The sequence below is a fragment of the Brachyistius frenatus genome, unplaced genomic scaffold (assembly GCF_029030835.1).
Source record: "Brachyistius frenatus isolate BFR_SWC_R1_liver_20210118 unplaced genomic scaffold, ASM2903083v1 Contig_14, whole genome shotgun sequence".
Taxonomy (NCBI): Eukaryota; Metazoa; Chordata; class Actinopteri; family Embiotocidae; genus Brachyistius; species Brachyistius frenatus.
The window spans coordinates 5,739,171-5,755,355 of NW_027210613.1; the positions used below are offsets into that span (position 1 = coordinate 5,739,171).

Sequence of the window (16,185 nt, forward strand, 5' to 3'; positions counted from 1 at the left end):
AAATCAGAAAAAAGCAAAAACACATCTAACACAAGATAAAACAACGTTGAAATATTTCACACAAAACGACTTGTTTTGTGAAGGGAAAAAAAAAACTTTCCTCAAGGCAAGATATCCATTCAAAAGGGCCGTTGCTACTAATCATCACAAGAGGGCCACAGTGTACCAAACAACTACACACAACTACCACAAGCAACCACAAGGTGTAATACAGAGCTGACTATAAAAAGGTACAATTAGTTTAGCATCATTGTATAAGTTTATTATATAGTTATGATGTTTTTCTTTTTCTATTTTCCAACTTAACTGAAACTAAATACTAATCCTGTCAAAAAGACATACATTTGCCCTAAACCTCCCACACTGTGTTTCAAGAGGACTGGGGTTCAAACTCTTGGAAGAAAGGAAGAAGACCTCGAGGGAATCTGGTGCATTTTTTTTTATTTCTTCAATTACTAGAAATTTTGCTGTGTGAAATCTGCAGGGCACTTGATCTTCTGGTACCAGCCAAACTAAACGTCTCATCTTTGCCACCAGTTCAAATTACAAGAACATCATGAAAAAGACACACAGATGTAACAAAAAAAAGTCTTTTCTCAATAACAAAAAGTAGAAAAAAAAACCAAAAACCAAATAAAAACCTTAAAACAATGATCATCATCAAATAACAATAAATAAGGAGCGCTCTTCCCTGTACAGACATATATTCTAATCTAAAATCTTTTGTAATAAAAATAGAACTTCAGTGCATTTCCTTTGACACATTTCTGCGGCTCCTTCAGTATTTACGACTCTCGTTTACCCTGGCATTAAAGCAATGGCCTTTTAAACAGAAATAATCAAAATACCAAATATTTACCCTCCTGAAGAACAAAAAAAAAAAATGCAGATATAAAATTTCACAGCCGTCTCTTTGTCTATCTGTACTGCACATCTCATAAACACAAATCTGGACAGAAAAGGCACAAGTAACTACAATTTGAGTAATACTGGACAAACAAAAATTTAATTATTTGGTCATTTACAAATTTATTCATATTCCTTTACACATACTTAAACAGACATTAAGATTACCAGTATCACTATAGATACAGGAAGGATATATTTATATATGTATATATATAATTTATACATAGGCATTTACAGAAACATTATTTTCAAAAAGAAAAAAGTGCATTTTTATAACAAACCTGAATATTGCCAAAGAACAAACATTTAAGTTAACAATAGTATTGAAAACTGTATAAAAACAAAGCAATACAAAAAAAAAAAAAAACAAGACTAGTGTAGCAACAATAAAGCAAATTGGGATGCACGATGCATCAAGGTGTAGACACTGTTAAGTGCTCTGGTTTGTCCTGGTCGAGTCTCCTTTAGCTCGTCCCTCCACCAGATCACTACCAGACGGTAGCTCCTCCGTCTCTGGCTGTTGTCCAATGACACACGAGGCTCCGGCGGCTGCTAGACTAAGGGGTGCTCTTGAACGACTGTCTCTGGCGCAGTGTTGAGTGGTCTCAGTAGCAGACCTGTGGGTGTGGACGGAGCTATGTGAGCTGCCATATTGCTTTGAGTCTGTGGTCTCCAACTCTGGCTTGGAAAATGTTAGTGCTGTGCTAAGACTGTGCCACCCTGACTGGCTGGTTCCTGCTCCCTGGTGCTCTGACCAGTGGTCTCCAGGAGTCCTAAGCCCTTGAGTCCTGGGGGTCCCGCCCCAGTATGATTCAAACCTGGCCAGCGTTGGCCCCTCCAGGGGGGGAGAAGTTGGGGACGAGGGGGTGGTAGGGTGGGACCTTGGTCTGGCCTGTACCATTTGGATCCCTCCAATTGGGATCATCAAATAAGGGACCTTGGCATGTTGGGAGTGCATGGGAAGATGGCTGAAGATATTGTCTGCTGTTTGGTGGCCAGGATAACCCTCACAAGTAGAAATACGAAAAGCAGGTGGAAACAAGTTGGTCTCTGACAATGTTGGCCCTTCTCCTGCTGTTCCACTTTTCTCCTGCAGAGGGGGAACGACAATATTATTACAATTCATGAACTTGTTTGCTTTATGCTTCTCCTTATAAATTTCAAAGCACAGATCTATGACAAGACTATCATAATTCATGACATACTTGTAAAACAAAGACTCACCGCTTTGACATGGCCACCCTTTGTACCGGGGCTCTCCCATGGTAAGTATCCAAGGGTTCTGTACTGCACCCCAAGTGGCGAGGGAGGGGTTCGAACCTGTGATGACGGGTAGCAGCTGGGTGAGATAAGACAAAGAGGAGAAAGGGGTCTGATAGGAGATGGTCCTCTTTCAGGGGAGGGCGAGACGTGTCGACTGGGCGAGGACAGCTCGGTCCTGGGGGAGAGGCTGTGGATAGGTGGGGACAGCTCCAGGCAGGGGGAGAGGCTGCGGCTCGGGGAGCAGCTCTCACTGCTGGGGGAGAAGGCTCTTGGAGATGCCTTCCAGCCGCGCCGTGAGAACAGCGCTCTCCTTCTGCCTGGCGAGGCTGCTCGTCTGCCGGGCCACACCCCCCGTGGGGAGGGCTCCTGACTGGGACTGATGCCCCGGGGCTCAGGCTCAGTAGTGCCCTGCTGAGAGTGCCTACTGCAGCTGGAACGCCCCCCTGTTGACGGGTGGGTGTCTGATGAACAGGAGGATGGCGGGTCGTCATGTGATGCGGACTCCTCTTCCTCATCATCCTCGTCATCCTCATCATCATCGTTGTCGTCCTCAGACTCCTCCACATCAGAAAACTGGTGATCCTCCTGTTCCTCTGAGCCGCACACGCGCTCATCACTTTCTGCTATTGGTGCAGACACAGAAAAACATTTAAATTAAATCCCTTCACATCCATGTAGTACATTTTAAAACTCCTCATGATAAAAATCCTCACACTGGAAGTCACAGAAATACATGAACAGAACAATTGTCAGGAACAAGCACCAAGAGTTAAGACAGCACGCTGTATCTTTCTGACAAACCTCACCCACCACCCATCAAACCCACGTTATAAATAGACTGCGGGTGAAAAGGCTGGAATTTAATTGAATAGCACCATGCCTCTATTCACAAACCGTCTCAACAGGCTTGTGAATGGAAAGACCGTTTAAATTGTGCGTCCTTGGCCGTTATGAATGTAGTCTGTCAGCAGGAGAGGGGCAGCGAGGGACGGGTTGCAGAGTTAGGTGAGGGAGGAGATTGTGAGTCGGCTGGCTTTGAGGCTCTTTTGAGGCTTTTACAGGAAAGTCAGACGTTACGCATTCAACTGCATGTTGTTATACGTCAGCAACGCACCCTTGACACTGAGGTGTGGTGGACAGACTGCTGCAACTACATCAAGAGACAGGTTCATGCTCTACAGTCTTCATTTATTTATCTTATAGATTTTCATATTTCTTATGCAAGGCCAGAGGGAGGAGAATAGAACATGGTGTTGCATAAGCTGTCAGTGCTGAGCAGCTACTATTCTTCACAGGCAGAAGTTCATTCAGCTGTGTACCAATATTTCCACAGTGGAAGCAAATACAGTACAGTGAGATGCAGCCCCATCCCCTGAAGTACCTGTTTCCTCGCTCTCTGGCTCGTCCAGTGATGACTCAGATACTCCCATTGCCTGGCATTTTTTCCCATGAGCCTTTGACTTCATGTGTTTTGTAAGGTTTCCTAGGAAGGAATAAGACAAGCCTGTGAAAGTTTCCCCTGAGTTACACAGTGCAAAGAAAATAGAACAGTAACTTGTCCATTTACCTTTGGTTTTGAAGGCAAAGTTGCAGTGTTTACAGATGTATGGACGAACATCAGTGTGCGTTCTGATGTGCTTTTTCAGCATGCTAGGCTTCTTGCAGCGGATGCCGCACTCTCCACATATGTACTTTCCCCTGCCGCGACCTCTCACATAAACATATTCCTCATTAGACTTGTACCTAAAAGTAAAAGAGGAGAAAAAAAGTACAAAATAACATATTAGGTTGCCACAACCCCTATTAAGATTACTTTCGTGTATACCACCGATTTAGCTGAAAGCAAGAATTTTGAATGCCCAAATATCTGCCTTCTTCATTAACAGGTAAAAGTTTAGCAACATTTATAATGAACTGATTATATGGAATTGCAATTTTAAAGCTGCACTAATTAAATGTTGGGCCACAACGAAACAAGCTGAAAAAACAACATTACATGATATTTTTTTTTAAAGTTATCATAGATTCAGTTATAATTGTATTTCTGGCCCACTGGTGAATGTAAATCCAATATTCACTCTTTCAGCCTTATTCTGGTCTCTGTCAATTCCTTCAAAATATTTTGTTTATTTAGCTCCTAAATGCAAAATTATGTTCACCATCTAATATCTATTTATCCCCTGAAAACAAGGTTGATGAAAATGAAGTTAGCAGATAATAAAAAGAAAAACAAAACAAAACAACAATTCTAAGAGCCTCTGTAGAGCTAAGGACACTGCATTACTGCAAAGTTGACCCTTGTCTGTGGCTTCATTGGCGCATATTTCACATTACATTCATTGAACTCAATGTTCCTCTAAAAAATTGATTAGAGCAGCTGTATTAATAATGATGAATGAGGAGGCTAGATTGTGGGTGCAGCAGAAATACGTACACACAAAGGACACACTCAACAAACAGAGAAACAAGGCTTCCTTTATGGAGACGGGTTGGGGAAGCCCCACCAAAACCCCAGCAGCACTAAGTCCCTTGGCTCTTTCCTCCACTACACCCTGGGAGCACAAAGAATACCAGCTATTCTGCTGCGATCGTGTGGCTCTGCCAACAACAGCAACATCTAAAGTGAGGAAGGGAAGCCTGGCTGTGGCCAACAAACTAAAATAGACACTATATATAAAAATCAAACAACACATTTAGTCTATAAAAACATTGTTTATACCCAATCTCGATGTTTACCGAAAGGCTATTTGTGGACACAGAGGGCGATAGACGTTTTATATCTAAATTAATTTTCTTCTGTAAAAAACTCCTGACTCATGAAGACACATACAATCCATTCTGAATTGTTAATATCCAGTGTTTGCTGACTGTGTTTAATTACAGGATATGCACCACATCTATGAGAAACCAGGCTGCGAATGCTTCCTATTGTATAACAGAGCCAGCAATCGCAAATCAAAACAAATTGTTACACAACTGTATAATAGTCTCGACAGTGACATTATGCTGAATTCATTCAGGAGCTGGCTACTGTTTAACTGCCATGTATTTCTCGCTACTGCTAAAAATATCCACCCACATCTCAGAAAAAAAAGAACGAGGCAGAAGTTGCACTTCACTTATCGAGCATTAAATCAGCAGCATGTCTCTCCGTAGATTCAACCGACAATTTTGTTTTGTAGCTTTGCGACCACAGTTTTAGATTTGTGGAGAGAACAGCACTACCAACCAGAGTGTGACTGATTGATACATACACTGAATTTCAGCGCAGTAGCACTGAATATCAGTAAAAGGTGATAATATTCAATCAATCACCATTTGGCCGTAAAGGAATTTGAATAATGTTTTTGACACACTGTATGTATGGGTGTAACTCAAATATTTTATGTGACTCAGGAAGGGCCCAGCCCTGTTCACAAGTGTGCTTATTAGAGTGTTATTACAAATCTGCAGTATTAACCACTTCTACCATGGAACTCAATCTGCATTTTTTCACAGAATAGACAGTTCAACTTGTGCTCACTAAGACGGATTAAAGCTGATGTTCCACAGATATTTGCTGCCACCAGGATGCCACAGCTATTGTGGCTGAATTGCTGAAACGTGTTAGTGAGAAGAAAGTGTTTTCTTTAGGTGTGTGGCACTATTAAACTCTAGAGACCCCTGCACTCCTCTTTCTTTAAAGGATCTCTAAAACTGGATCAGGATATAAATATGGTAAGCCACTGGAACATAAACAAAGATACAAGATGCATATTCATAAAAGAGTGTTCCCCAGAATAAAAATGTTTTCTTGACAAAACGGAGATAGGAATAATGAGTCCTAACAGAGTCATGGTGCAAAACATTTCTGTTTTTTGTTATGCTCAAGACTGAGTAGCTGTGCTTATTTGCATGCATGCAGAAGAACACGCAGAGGGACATCAAGGGGTAGAAATACACACAGAGAGAAAGAGAGGACACAGAGTAGGTTAGGAAGGAATTAAAAGAAAATAATACATAGGTAAGTAAAACTGGAAGAGCTTCCAGAGTGAAAAAGGCAGCATGAGCAGAGGGAGAAGGGTGGTACAATGGAGACAGACAAGCGGATGCATGAAGAAAGCTCTGGGCTGTTTATGGATGAAAAATGCACTTCCTGAATGTGTGTGGCTGCAAATGATAAAGACTGGTAATTAGGGCCTTATCTACTGTTAAGCAGACAACTGCTTCACACTCAATCTGTGTGCACAAAACAAAGGCCTTAATTTGCAAGTGTTGACACACATGGATGCAAAAACCATCCCCAAAATCTCCAATATTATTACCTCCTTAATTCCTTTGTCAAATACTTTCCATGTCGATCAAAAGAAATACAAGTATGTTCTGAAACATTTTACTCCTCTCCACTACTCTGATATTTCCACATTTTCGAATGCTGGGGAAACTTTTAGATCTGAATAGAGTAAACATGGGAAAGAAGTCAGGCTGCACTGGAAAATAACACTCAGGCAAACACATGCTCACAGTCATGGCTGTGATTCTGATTGCTTGCAGATTGTTTAATACTGTGCTTCTGTGTTTTTTCAGTAACTTTTAGTAACCCTAAAAATATATTAATGAGAGCCTCACAAAGTGAAGTTGGAGACAACCTTTTCCCCTTCACACACATGCACACTCACACAGGCTCACACACAGGCGCCACCGCTCCAAATTAACACTTCTAAAACGCAGACATTCATGCCAGCAGTGAGAGGAAAAAGCTTGGCTACAGGTACAAATGAAGTCCCTGCGGCCCCACGGCCTCCCATCTGTTACTGTAATTCTCTGTGCACTGTTGTCAGCTCTCCATAGTTGCTGTTTTGCTGTCATCAGGCACTGGTTTGTGACAGAAGAACTTGTATAATGAGACATTGCCATTATCCGCAAATATCGAATTAAAAGGTGTGCATCTTAACAGTCTCCCTGTCGGTTCTTACCCTCCTTCAAAGATGCGAACACGCGAAGGCTCACTCTGCTTGGAGGTGGAGGGACCATCCTTTACTCTGATCTCTTTATTTTCCTCCTTCTCATGATGCTTCTGCTCCTTTACTTCAGTGAGGGTGCTGGGTGGAGTGGCATGTACCTACACTCAAGACACGCATAGAAAAATTCAACAAAACTTAAGATAAAATATGAAGTGTTTTATTGGCAAAATAGCACTGCATTGATTTTGCATTGCCTTCCTGTAACACTGCCCACCACAATGCAACTGGGCCATTGACGGCGCGTGTCTTGTGCTAGTAGAGGCGAATGCAGCCAAATTACCTGAAGCAGAGATGAGGGCAACAGAGCTTTACGGGATTGTGTTTGACATCACCTAAGACAATTTATTGGACTTTAAACAGCTCACTTTGAAGCCACAAAAGGCTGTATAAAACAACTTTTCCTAACCTAAACGGACGTGACACTTAAAGGCATATATTAAAAGTCGTTTAACAGAGTCGTTTATGTTCAATTCTAAATGCAACAAGTGTATATTGTGTTTATGTTTACCTCTGACACACGTGGGGTCCTGCTACTCGCAGGGGACAGTTTTCCTTTGGGGGACATCGGGGCCGTGGCCATGGTGTATGTCTCAGAGCTGTGCTTCTGTTTAGAGCACAGTAGAGACAAGGCCACCTTAGTGCTGAGGCCAGGCAAGTTGGGGTTGTGCCCACTGATGCTCCAGGTAGAATAAACCGATGTGTGAGGGTCCCTCTGGGCAGATGGGTTGGGTTTGACGTACTTCAGGTAGCACCAGTTGACTGAGGTGGAGGTGTGGAGGCTGGGGTACGAGGGTGTGCTTTCAACCGCATCCTCCACAATTGGCACCTCTCCCTTTTTTTGACTTGATTCCTTCTCCTCCTCCTTTTCTTCCCTCGTATTTTTCCTTGGTACTTGGTTCTGCTGCCCCTCAACTTTCACAGTTTTCACTTCTACCCCATCCGATTGTTTCTTCTCTTCTTCTTCCTCCAGTTTTTTTCCAGTTGTTTTATCATCCTCCTTCTGTCTTGCCTTCGATTCCACTTCCTCCTCCTCCTCCTCCTCCTCCTGTCCCTCCTTATGTTGCTCCCCCTCCTCTTCCTCTTTTACCCTTTTCTGGTGATGCTGGGCTTCTATGCTTAGCTCCAGACTGGCTGCAGGAGAAAGCATGCGTTTACTTCCTCCAGCCCCCAGCGGACCATATCCCTCCCCAGATCCTGAGGCCAGCTCTGTTGGCAGAGAAAGAGGAAGAAGACTCTTGATGTCTGGGGAGGGGACCTTCAAGTAGGTCCTTTGTAGCTTGTCCCGCTCCACCTGGCCCATGATGACCATAGCTGTGCAGGAAGTTGGTTCCTGTGAGCGGGTGGAAGCCAGAATCTGGGAAAGTGTGGTATACATGGCACTGGTAAAGGTAGGTATATGAGTCTGAAGGCGCACAGGAACCACAAGGGACACTACTGGTGTAAGCTGTGCAAGGCATGTGGTGATGACCGGACTTGGAGGGTGGTATGAGATTGTTTCAAGGGACTGGTTGGTAAGGGTAGAGGACATGGAAGAGATGAATGGTCTACTGTCTATAGTGGGAGTGGAAGGAACATGTGTGGTAAGTCTTGGAGAAACAGGCAAGTACAGAGACTGACTAGCTCTAGACCTGGAAGAGAACTGGAGAGGAACTAGAGGAGGAAGCTGATGGAGGGGAATGGCCAACCGTTCTGCCATGTGGATCTGTGCTGGGTGAATCTGTACAGGTGGAGATCCAGTGTGTGAATGCAAGAAAGCTCTGTGGATGATCTGGGTGGACAGTACTTCTGATATGGCAGTGGTAACGGGGAGTAACTGGGATAGAGTTCCTGGGGGGAATGCTTGCTGGCATCTGGGCTGCAAAGGGAGTACATCCTGAGAGGTTCGGAAGATTTGTGGCTGTAACAGTTGTAAGGCCTTTCCTGTAGCTTCCAGGCTGAACCGGGAGCTTACTTCAGTGGAGTAGGGAGGAGGACGGTTGAAGTGGGAAGGACCAGGCTTTGGACTCTCTGCTCTAGACAACTGACTTATATTGCCCCCCATCTCCTGCTCAGTTTCTCCTAAGGTGGCATGCTTTACAAGAAGACACTTTCTCCTTTCTTTCCAGGAGGATCCAGACTGCTGAGGGGACAGGGATCCATAGTCAAAGGACTTGCTTCTGTTCTCTGAGTTCTGTTCTGTTTGTTGTGGGCTAGCTGGGGCCTGCTCTGAAGCTGAGCGCCTCATCTCTTTGTGGCTTTGGTGATATTGGGGAGAAGCGGATGGCACCATCAACATCTGGGAGCTTTGGCTACTGGAGGCCCAGACGGCCAGCTCTGGTCTTGCCGAGTCCTCAAAAGAAGCAGAAAGGCTTGAGATGTTGCTTTCTTGACTGGGGCTGCGAGGCAAAGACAGAGACTCAAAGCTAGACTCCCCCGACGACTGTGCAGCTTCTGCCAGGCGGAGTCTTTTCTTCTTTGGTGGCAGCTTCTCTGGAGGGAGCTGGGCCAGAGTCTGGCTACGCTGAGGCCAGTGAAACTCCTCTACTCTCTGGACCTCCTGGGACAGATAAATAGTTTATCAATTTAGTATCCTGTGTAAGACAAACAGAAGCTGAGAGCTCACATGCTCAAAATTTAGTGTGAAAGAAGTGGATTTAAAAAAAAAAAAAAATTTTTTAACTAATATAGCCAAACAGTCCTTTAAATAATCATGTACCTTGGATGAGGATGCTGTAACTGGGGGTGACACAGATGGCATGTCAGCATCAGGCTCCACAGTAACAAGAATCTCTGGCACTTGGATGTTTGGCTGGCGAATGAGGCGAGATGTAGAGGGTGATGGTTTTGGCTCAGGTTGTTGTGTTTGCTGACTCTCTCTGAGGTCTGGTTCCTTACTTTCCATAGATATACTCTCTTGCTTCTCAAAAGAGCTAGTGTGTTGGATGACTGACACACCCTTCCTGTCCTGCTGTTGGTTTGGCTCAGTCTGTATAGAAACACCTTAAGACAAATAGCAGAAAAAACAAGTTAGCTTTCATTATATTATATTGGTATTGGGATTTTTAATGATTACTGTTTATGGGTTTTATTCCCTCATCTACAGTATGGCAATATTTCACAGTACTTTTTCATTTCTGTTCTGGTTGTTTTAAAGTAATGATGTAGATATTGACTTGTTATGTATATGTTTTCCTTAGTTACTCAGGGATCTCAGACATTAAAAGAAAATCAAATGTTCTTAAAGAAAATAAACATATTGCTTACATACTATAATTTGATCTACTACTACATGGATACATAAACAAACCTGAGAGGGCCTGGCTGTGCTCTGATCTGCTTGGCACAGAAATGAGGCCTGCAGAGCTGCCTGACATGGCTACAGATCCAGGGCTGGGAGGATCCTCCTCCAGACTCTCCTCTTTCCTCCTCTTCCTCACAGCCATGGCCAGTGCTCTAAACTTATAGTGCATCATCAGGGGGCGATCCTCCCTGCATGTTTTACTCACATCCCTGCTCTCTTGTTCCTGTCCTGGGCAGATGCCTCTGTGGGCCTCGTAGCCTTCACTGTGTTGGAAGCGGGTCCCACATGGTCCACATTCAAGCACACTGGGACTCTTTTGCTGTTGTTGCTGCTGTGGCTGCCTGGCTGGTTCAGAGCCTCTGGCTGAGGAAGAGGAGGTGGGACTGGCTTCCTCCAACATTAACTCAGTTCCCATGGGAACCTCTATGGCAGGCTGGCGTTTAAGCATTCGCTGAGCATGGCCAACCCTTAACTCTGCTACCACTGCTTGCTGCTCATCAAATGACTGGCAGAGGCGGTAACTTCTGGGAGACATGGTGCCAGAGGGGAAGGACTCTCCCTGGCTGGTAGATGATGGCATTGAGTGGCTTCTAAGAAGAGGCACTGATGACAGCTCCTCTGTACCTGATGGATCTGCCCCAGGACTCTGGAGTTGCCTCAAACCACTGGGGCCTGCGGTTTCTCCTTTGGGATCGAATGCGTAGGGATCTTTAGGGGCAGTAAATTTGGGTGACTCCATGCTGCTCTTCCTGGACAGGGAGGAGCGACGGGGCTTAACACTGTCAATTTCACTGGTGTCTACTACTGCTTCATTGATAGTGATGAGCTTGGTAATGTGTTCTATTACTTGGGTTTTGGGTACAGCAAAGGGAATGCTCTTCTCCTCTGTTGCTGAGGATGAGGAATGTGAAGAATGAGTATGCTGCTGGTGTGGACTGCGCTGCTGCCCTCCCAGTCTTCCATATTTCCCTAGAATAATTTCTGCGTAGGTTTTGGCACTGGAACTGGGTGGGCTAACTTGGGATAGATCAGTACTGCCTGATCCGGAGAAGTAGCCAGACTCTGTGCTGCCCTTACTACCAGGGCCTAAGGAGGAAGATGAGGTGGACAGGGAGGAAGGGGGGTCATCTGGAGAAGACATGGGGCCACGTTTTCTTTCACTAAGCCTCAGTGCCAGTCTCTGCTTGACAGCCTGGGAGTCCTCAGGCTTCTGGCTCTCCTCTAAGCCTCCAAGGCGCTCCTTACTTCCTTTCCTCAGCTGTCCGAGCATCTTTTTGGAAGAGGATTTTCTATGTTGTCCCGTCTCCTCTTCAGACTCAGTGCTTTCACCCTCTGTGTGTTCCTCAGGGTCTTCTCCAATGCCACTGCCCTCTGGTCCACTCAAACTGGGCTCATCACGACTGGACGCCAGACCTGCTTTAATCCGATGGGCGTGGGACTTGCGGTGCTTGTACAGGTTGCTCTTGGTCTTGAAAGAAAAGCCACAGGGGGCACAAGGGTAGGGTCTTTCTCCTGTATGGGAGCGTATGTGTTTTTGAAGAACACTCGGCTTGGCACATGGACGGCCACAGAAAGTGCAAACATATTTCCCTGGTTTTTGTGGTTTCTTCTCCCCTTTTCTGGGTGAGCTGACCCCTTCTGGGCCCTCTTGGCTGGAGTGAGATGGGACCCCATGACCATGCTCAGCCCGGGTGGAGGAAGTAGAGGGGAGGGATGTGGTTGATGAGGAAGCTGTAGAGAAGAAGCTGCCTCCAGACGGACCTGCAGTGTCTGAATGCTGCCATGCTACTGCTTGCTGCTGCTGTAACCGAAGCAGAAGATCGTTGCGTTTGGGTTGACGATTTTGTAGGCGACCCAAGGCTCTGTGGACAGGACGAGGATTAGGAGGCTGCTGGGGCTGCTGAGGTGGACAAGATCCTAATGAAGATTCAGCTGTCACGTTCTGCTGCTCTTGCCTTCCAGAGCGCTCCCCATCAGCCGGATGGCTGGGCTCAGCCTCCATAGAGTGGGGAGGAGGCCTCACAGACAAGTAATGGAGGGCTCTTGGAGCCTCATTGGTCTAACCGCATGGCAGCAGAGAGGTCAGAGGCAGGGGAACATCGACAGACTGAGTTGTAAATCAAAATGGATGACCTTTTTCAGTGTGGGCCAAAAGAGGACCAAATGAGGCATCATTAAAAGGTGCCCTGAAGCTGCATGGATGCAGGTAAACATGGATCATCTCTCTGTACAAAGAAGCTCTGCTTAGCCTCAGCCATTCTAACAGCCCTCCCAAGGTCGTCTCTGCATCTCCTTTGTTGGTTGCCAAGAGTGTTAGCCGTTCAGCTTCTGGATGGGTCTAAAACACAGAAAAAGACAAGAAAGCACAGAGTCACAAAACTGAAAACATATCAGTACATTTACTACATAAAAAAGTGCCGTATAAACATCCCCTAGATTAGACGTTTTTCAAAATAAAAGCAGAAAAACAGAGTCATAATAAAAGTCCTGCTCTGCTGACTTCAACCAAAGCCAGAGCTCATTAGAGCAAACTTAGAAACAGAAAACACAATGGACCTTGCGTAGATGACTTTTTATCATTAGTGTCTTATTATCTAACTTCATTAAAAGTGCTTCTACTTATTATATCATGACAAATAGGCCTACATTTGTCGGTGTAGTATAGAGTAGAGTCCGTGTTGTAAAGAGAAGATTTTCAAGGTAATTCATCAGTTATTGCTCTCATCTATTCTGGTTTTAAGACGAAGGAACACCTACAGTAAATTTGTTTTGAAATGATAAATCAACATGTTCTATTATTGTGGAATTTTCAAAAGGCATGATAGTCTGAGCCCACACTGTGGAGCACTTATCTGGTATGTGCATAACGGCGTATCGATTAAAACCACTTAATTTAAAACTCCCTTCAAATTGAGACATCTACTCAAAACAGGCATACTGGAATGATATCTGACCGATTACTGGCCTACTTTGCAGGAATCAGAGCAGTTCAGGGCAAGCCAAGCAACACACAGCACAGGCACCAACAGAGGAGACTACAGTGTCAAGGCAAGGAGTCAAAACAAATGTTGAAAATACAGCCTATGCTTATCTGATCTGGCACTAAAGCGCAAGGGGGTAAATGGAGGGGGCTGTTTTCTAGTGGATAAGACGACTTGACAGCAGCTGGGTTTCAGCCTACGCCCCCACACCATGCTGCCACCAGGGTGCAGTGTTTATAAGGGGCCAAGAAAAGAGTGGTTGCTTGATACTGTGCCTGTTGTGACAGGGTCCTGTGAAAACTTTTATAAAGATGGATCTATTGTAATATTTCCCACTTTCACACAACTAGAAAGCTGTGTTTATGAGGAGCCAAGTAGAGTGGCTCACAAAGGCTTAGAGATGAGTCTACGATGAAATCTCATCTTTTATCAAGATGTATGTCCCGTAATATTTCCCACTTACTACAAATCCTGCACTCCAGCTCAAGACTCGGGATTCTTGTACCACAGCCAATCACAACACATTGTGGGAATGGATGTGGCCAATCATAACATTTTAACTGAGCAGACATGCCCAACGTCTGACAGTCAAAGCACAGGCTCCTCCACAGTGTCATTCACTGTTCAAGACATCGATACTACTTTTGACTCCCTAACTCTGTCTGGGATCAGAGCTCATTAAAGGAGGACGCCATGTGTGTTCACTTCACAGCTGCAGATCTCTGCACTGGCTGAGCAGCGTGTACCCACTCTAATGCCTGGCTTTGAGACAGAGGAAATGCACACACTGACTGAAAGGAGTCAAAAGGCAGGAAATGTATGTTTTTTTCTATAATATTAGAGCTATGCATTAAGTGGGAGTAAGGAGAGAAGTGAGAAGAGGTGTGGAAGAGAGAAAAGACTGAATCACTGATCCAGTTGCTGAATAAACAGACCCAGCAGAAGACTGCAGCTTAAGGTGCCAGTGGTGGCAATGCAGTAGTGACAGTTTTTTTTATAATGAGCAACATTTTTACTCTCTCCATATGTCTAAAAAAAAAACACAGCACAGTCAGCCTTCATTAGAGCGAGTTTACAGCAGAAATAAAAGAAAGAGAATCACTCTTCCTTTCGGAAACGACTCGACAGATTTTCGGCTCCATCTCCACATTTGCCCACATCTGCTAAGGGCCAATCATCTGTCCGGTGTGTGTTTCTGTAAGCGCTCCAACGTTTTGATTATAGCAGACTCTCACCATCAACACTAAGCCATTACGCAGCATCACAAACCAAAATAACGCCATTAAAAATCACCTCTACATTTTCTTTTTCCTGTCTTCCACCTTCTCAGCTGTGCAGGAGGACTTATGGTGGCACCTATAGCATTTTCCATGTGAAGATACTGAGTCAGAGAGAGACAACTCTCCTGAGCAATATGTAGACAAGTTCGATCGGGAGGGAATGAAGCTTACAAAGGAGATATCAGATCCTGACTGAGGGGTGTTGTTATCCACACACTTAAAGAAAGAAAATTGACATAACAAAAACAATAGATAAAAGATTAAAGGTTGAAGAAAAGGAGTGGAGGAAAGGGAGAAAAAGATCAAATGTAGCAAGAGGAGCAACCAAGTGGAAAATAAGTGAGTGGGTCTAAATCTGTAAAGGCATGATGCTGTGCATAGAAATATGAGGACGGAGCAGGAGGGAAAGCACAAAGAGCAACACAAATTGCCCTTCTCAACCCTTCCTGTAATAAATATCTTTGTTCATGTAGTTGGTTATCGGAGTGTAAGTTTAATGATCTCAAGCTTAGCTGTTGATGCAGCCCTTAAACAAAGCAATTAGAAGGTTTTAAGGTTGGGAAGAGCACCGCTTACATTATTCATGGCAGTTGAGACTGAATGGGGAAACACACATTCAGGGCCTTGCCAGGAAGATGAGCAAAAGGAATACCAGACATTAAGCAAAAAATACACACACACACACACACACACACACACACACACACACACACACACACACACACACACACACACACACACACACACACACACACACTGTACAGCCTACAGCACACATGCAGTGTACAGTACTACTCTCCCCTGAGCAACACCTACAAACGCACAGCAGCCACAAATCTACTCTGACAGATCTGACCAGCCAATCAGCTGCAGCGCCCTGAGGTGACCTGCATTGGTTTCACTCAGCGGATCCTCCTGTTTGACGAGGGGTTTTCCTCTCTCATCATCCTCATTCCTCAAAGATGACTTCATATTAAAGATGTCTATTACGTACAACACACTTATGCACTCTGTCTAAAATAACGTGTGGAACTATATAACAATAAAACGTCATTCTGTAAATGTGTCTAATCTTACTGAGAAAGGGAGGGGCAGGGTCTATCACTCTATTTTTAGGCTCTTGTGTGAGCAGGAAGCCACTAGTACAACTTTTAATGTTGTTATATTTATTTCTTGATGATGAAAACCGCAAAGCTAATATTAGTAGGAGTTTGCAGCCCAACAAACTTTGAACATTGGGGCATTGACACCCCCCCCCACCCCAATATTTCCCCTTTTAGTTCTGAACCACTGTTTCCACTGAACAGTCTATCTGGTGATTTGTTGTGCGAACCAGTTTCTGGTGTCTGTGCCTAAAATGTGATTAACAACTGGCCCACAGAGACACCACGACAGAATGAGTGAGGAATGTGTGCAGAGAGTGTGTACATGCAAAGGGGCTTTTCAGAAGAAACAGGCACTGATGCAGG

At 44.6% G+C, this 16,185-nt stretch overlaps 1 protein-coding gene across 3 annotated transcripts in view; it reads right to left on the reverse strand.

The window, feature by feature from the left end:
- Nucleotides 1–424: 424 nt before the first annotated feature.
- LOC138617927 (transcription factor HIVEP3) overlaps nt 425–16,185 on the reverse strand; it is a 38,812-nt gene continuing 23,051 nt past the window's right edge. For 2 of the 3 annotated variants that reach the window (XM_069693302.1, XM_069693301.1), the window contains 8 exons: nt 10,462–12,793; nt 9,871–10,154; nt 7,684–9,711; nt 7,128–7,273; nt 3,740–3,915; nt 3,554–3,655; nt 2,134–2,795; nt 425–1,999 (listed from right to left, as the gene is read on the reverse strand). In XM_069693302.1, the coding sequence (XP_069549403.1) occupies nt 1,340–1,999; nt 2,134–2,795; nt 3,554–3,655; nt 3,740–3,915; nt 7,128–7,273; nt 7,684–9,711; nt 9,871–10,154; nt 10,462–12,457 (6,054 nt within the window). In that variant the 5' untranslated portion in view covers nt 12,458–12,793 and the 3' untranslated portion in view covers nt 425–1,339. The remainder of the gene's footprint in view (nt 2,000–2,133; nt 2,796–3,553; nt 3,656–3,739; nt 3,916–7,127; nt 7,274–7,683; nt 9,712–9,870; nt 10,155–10,461; nt 12,794–16,185) is intronic. The other variant, XM_069693303.1, reaches the window with a different exon arrangement.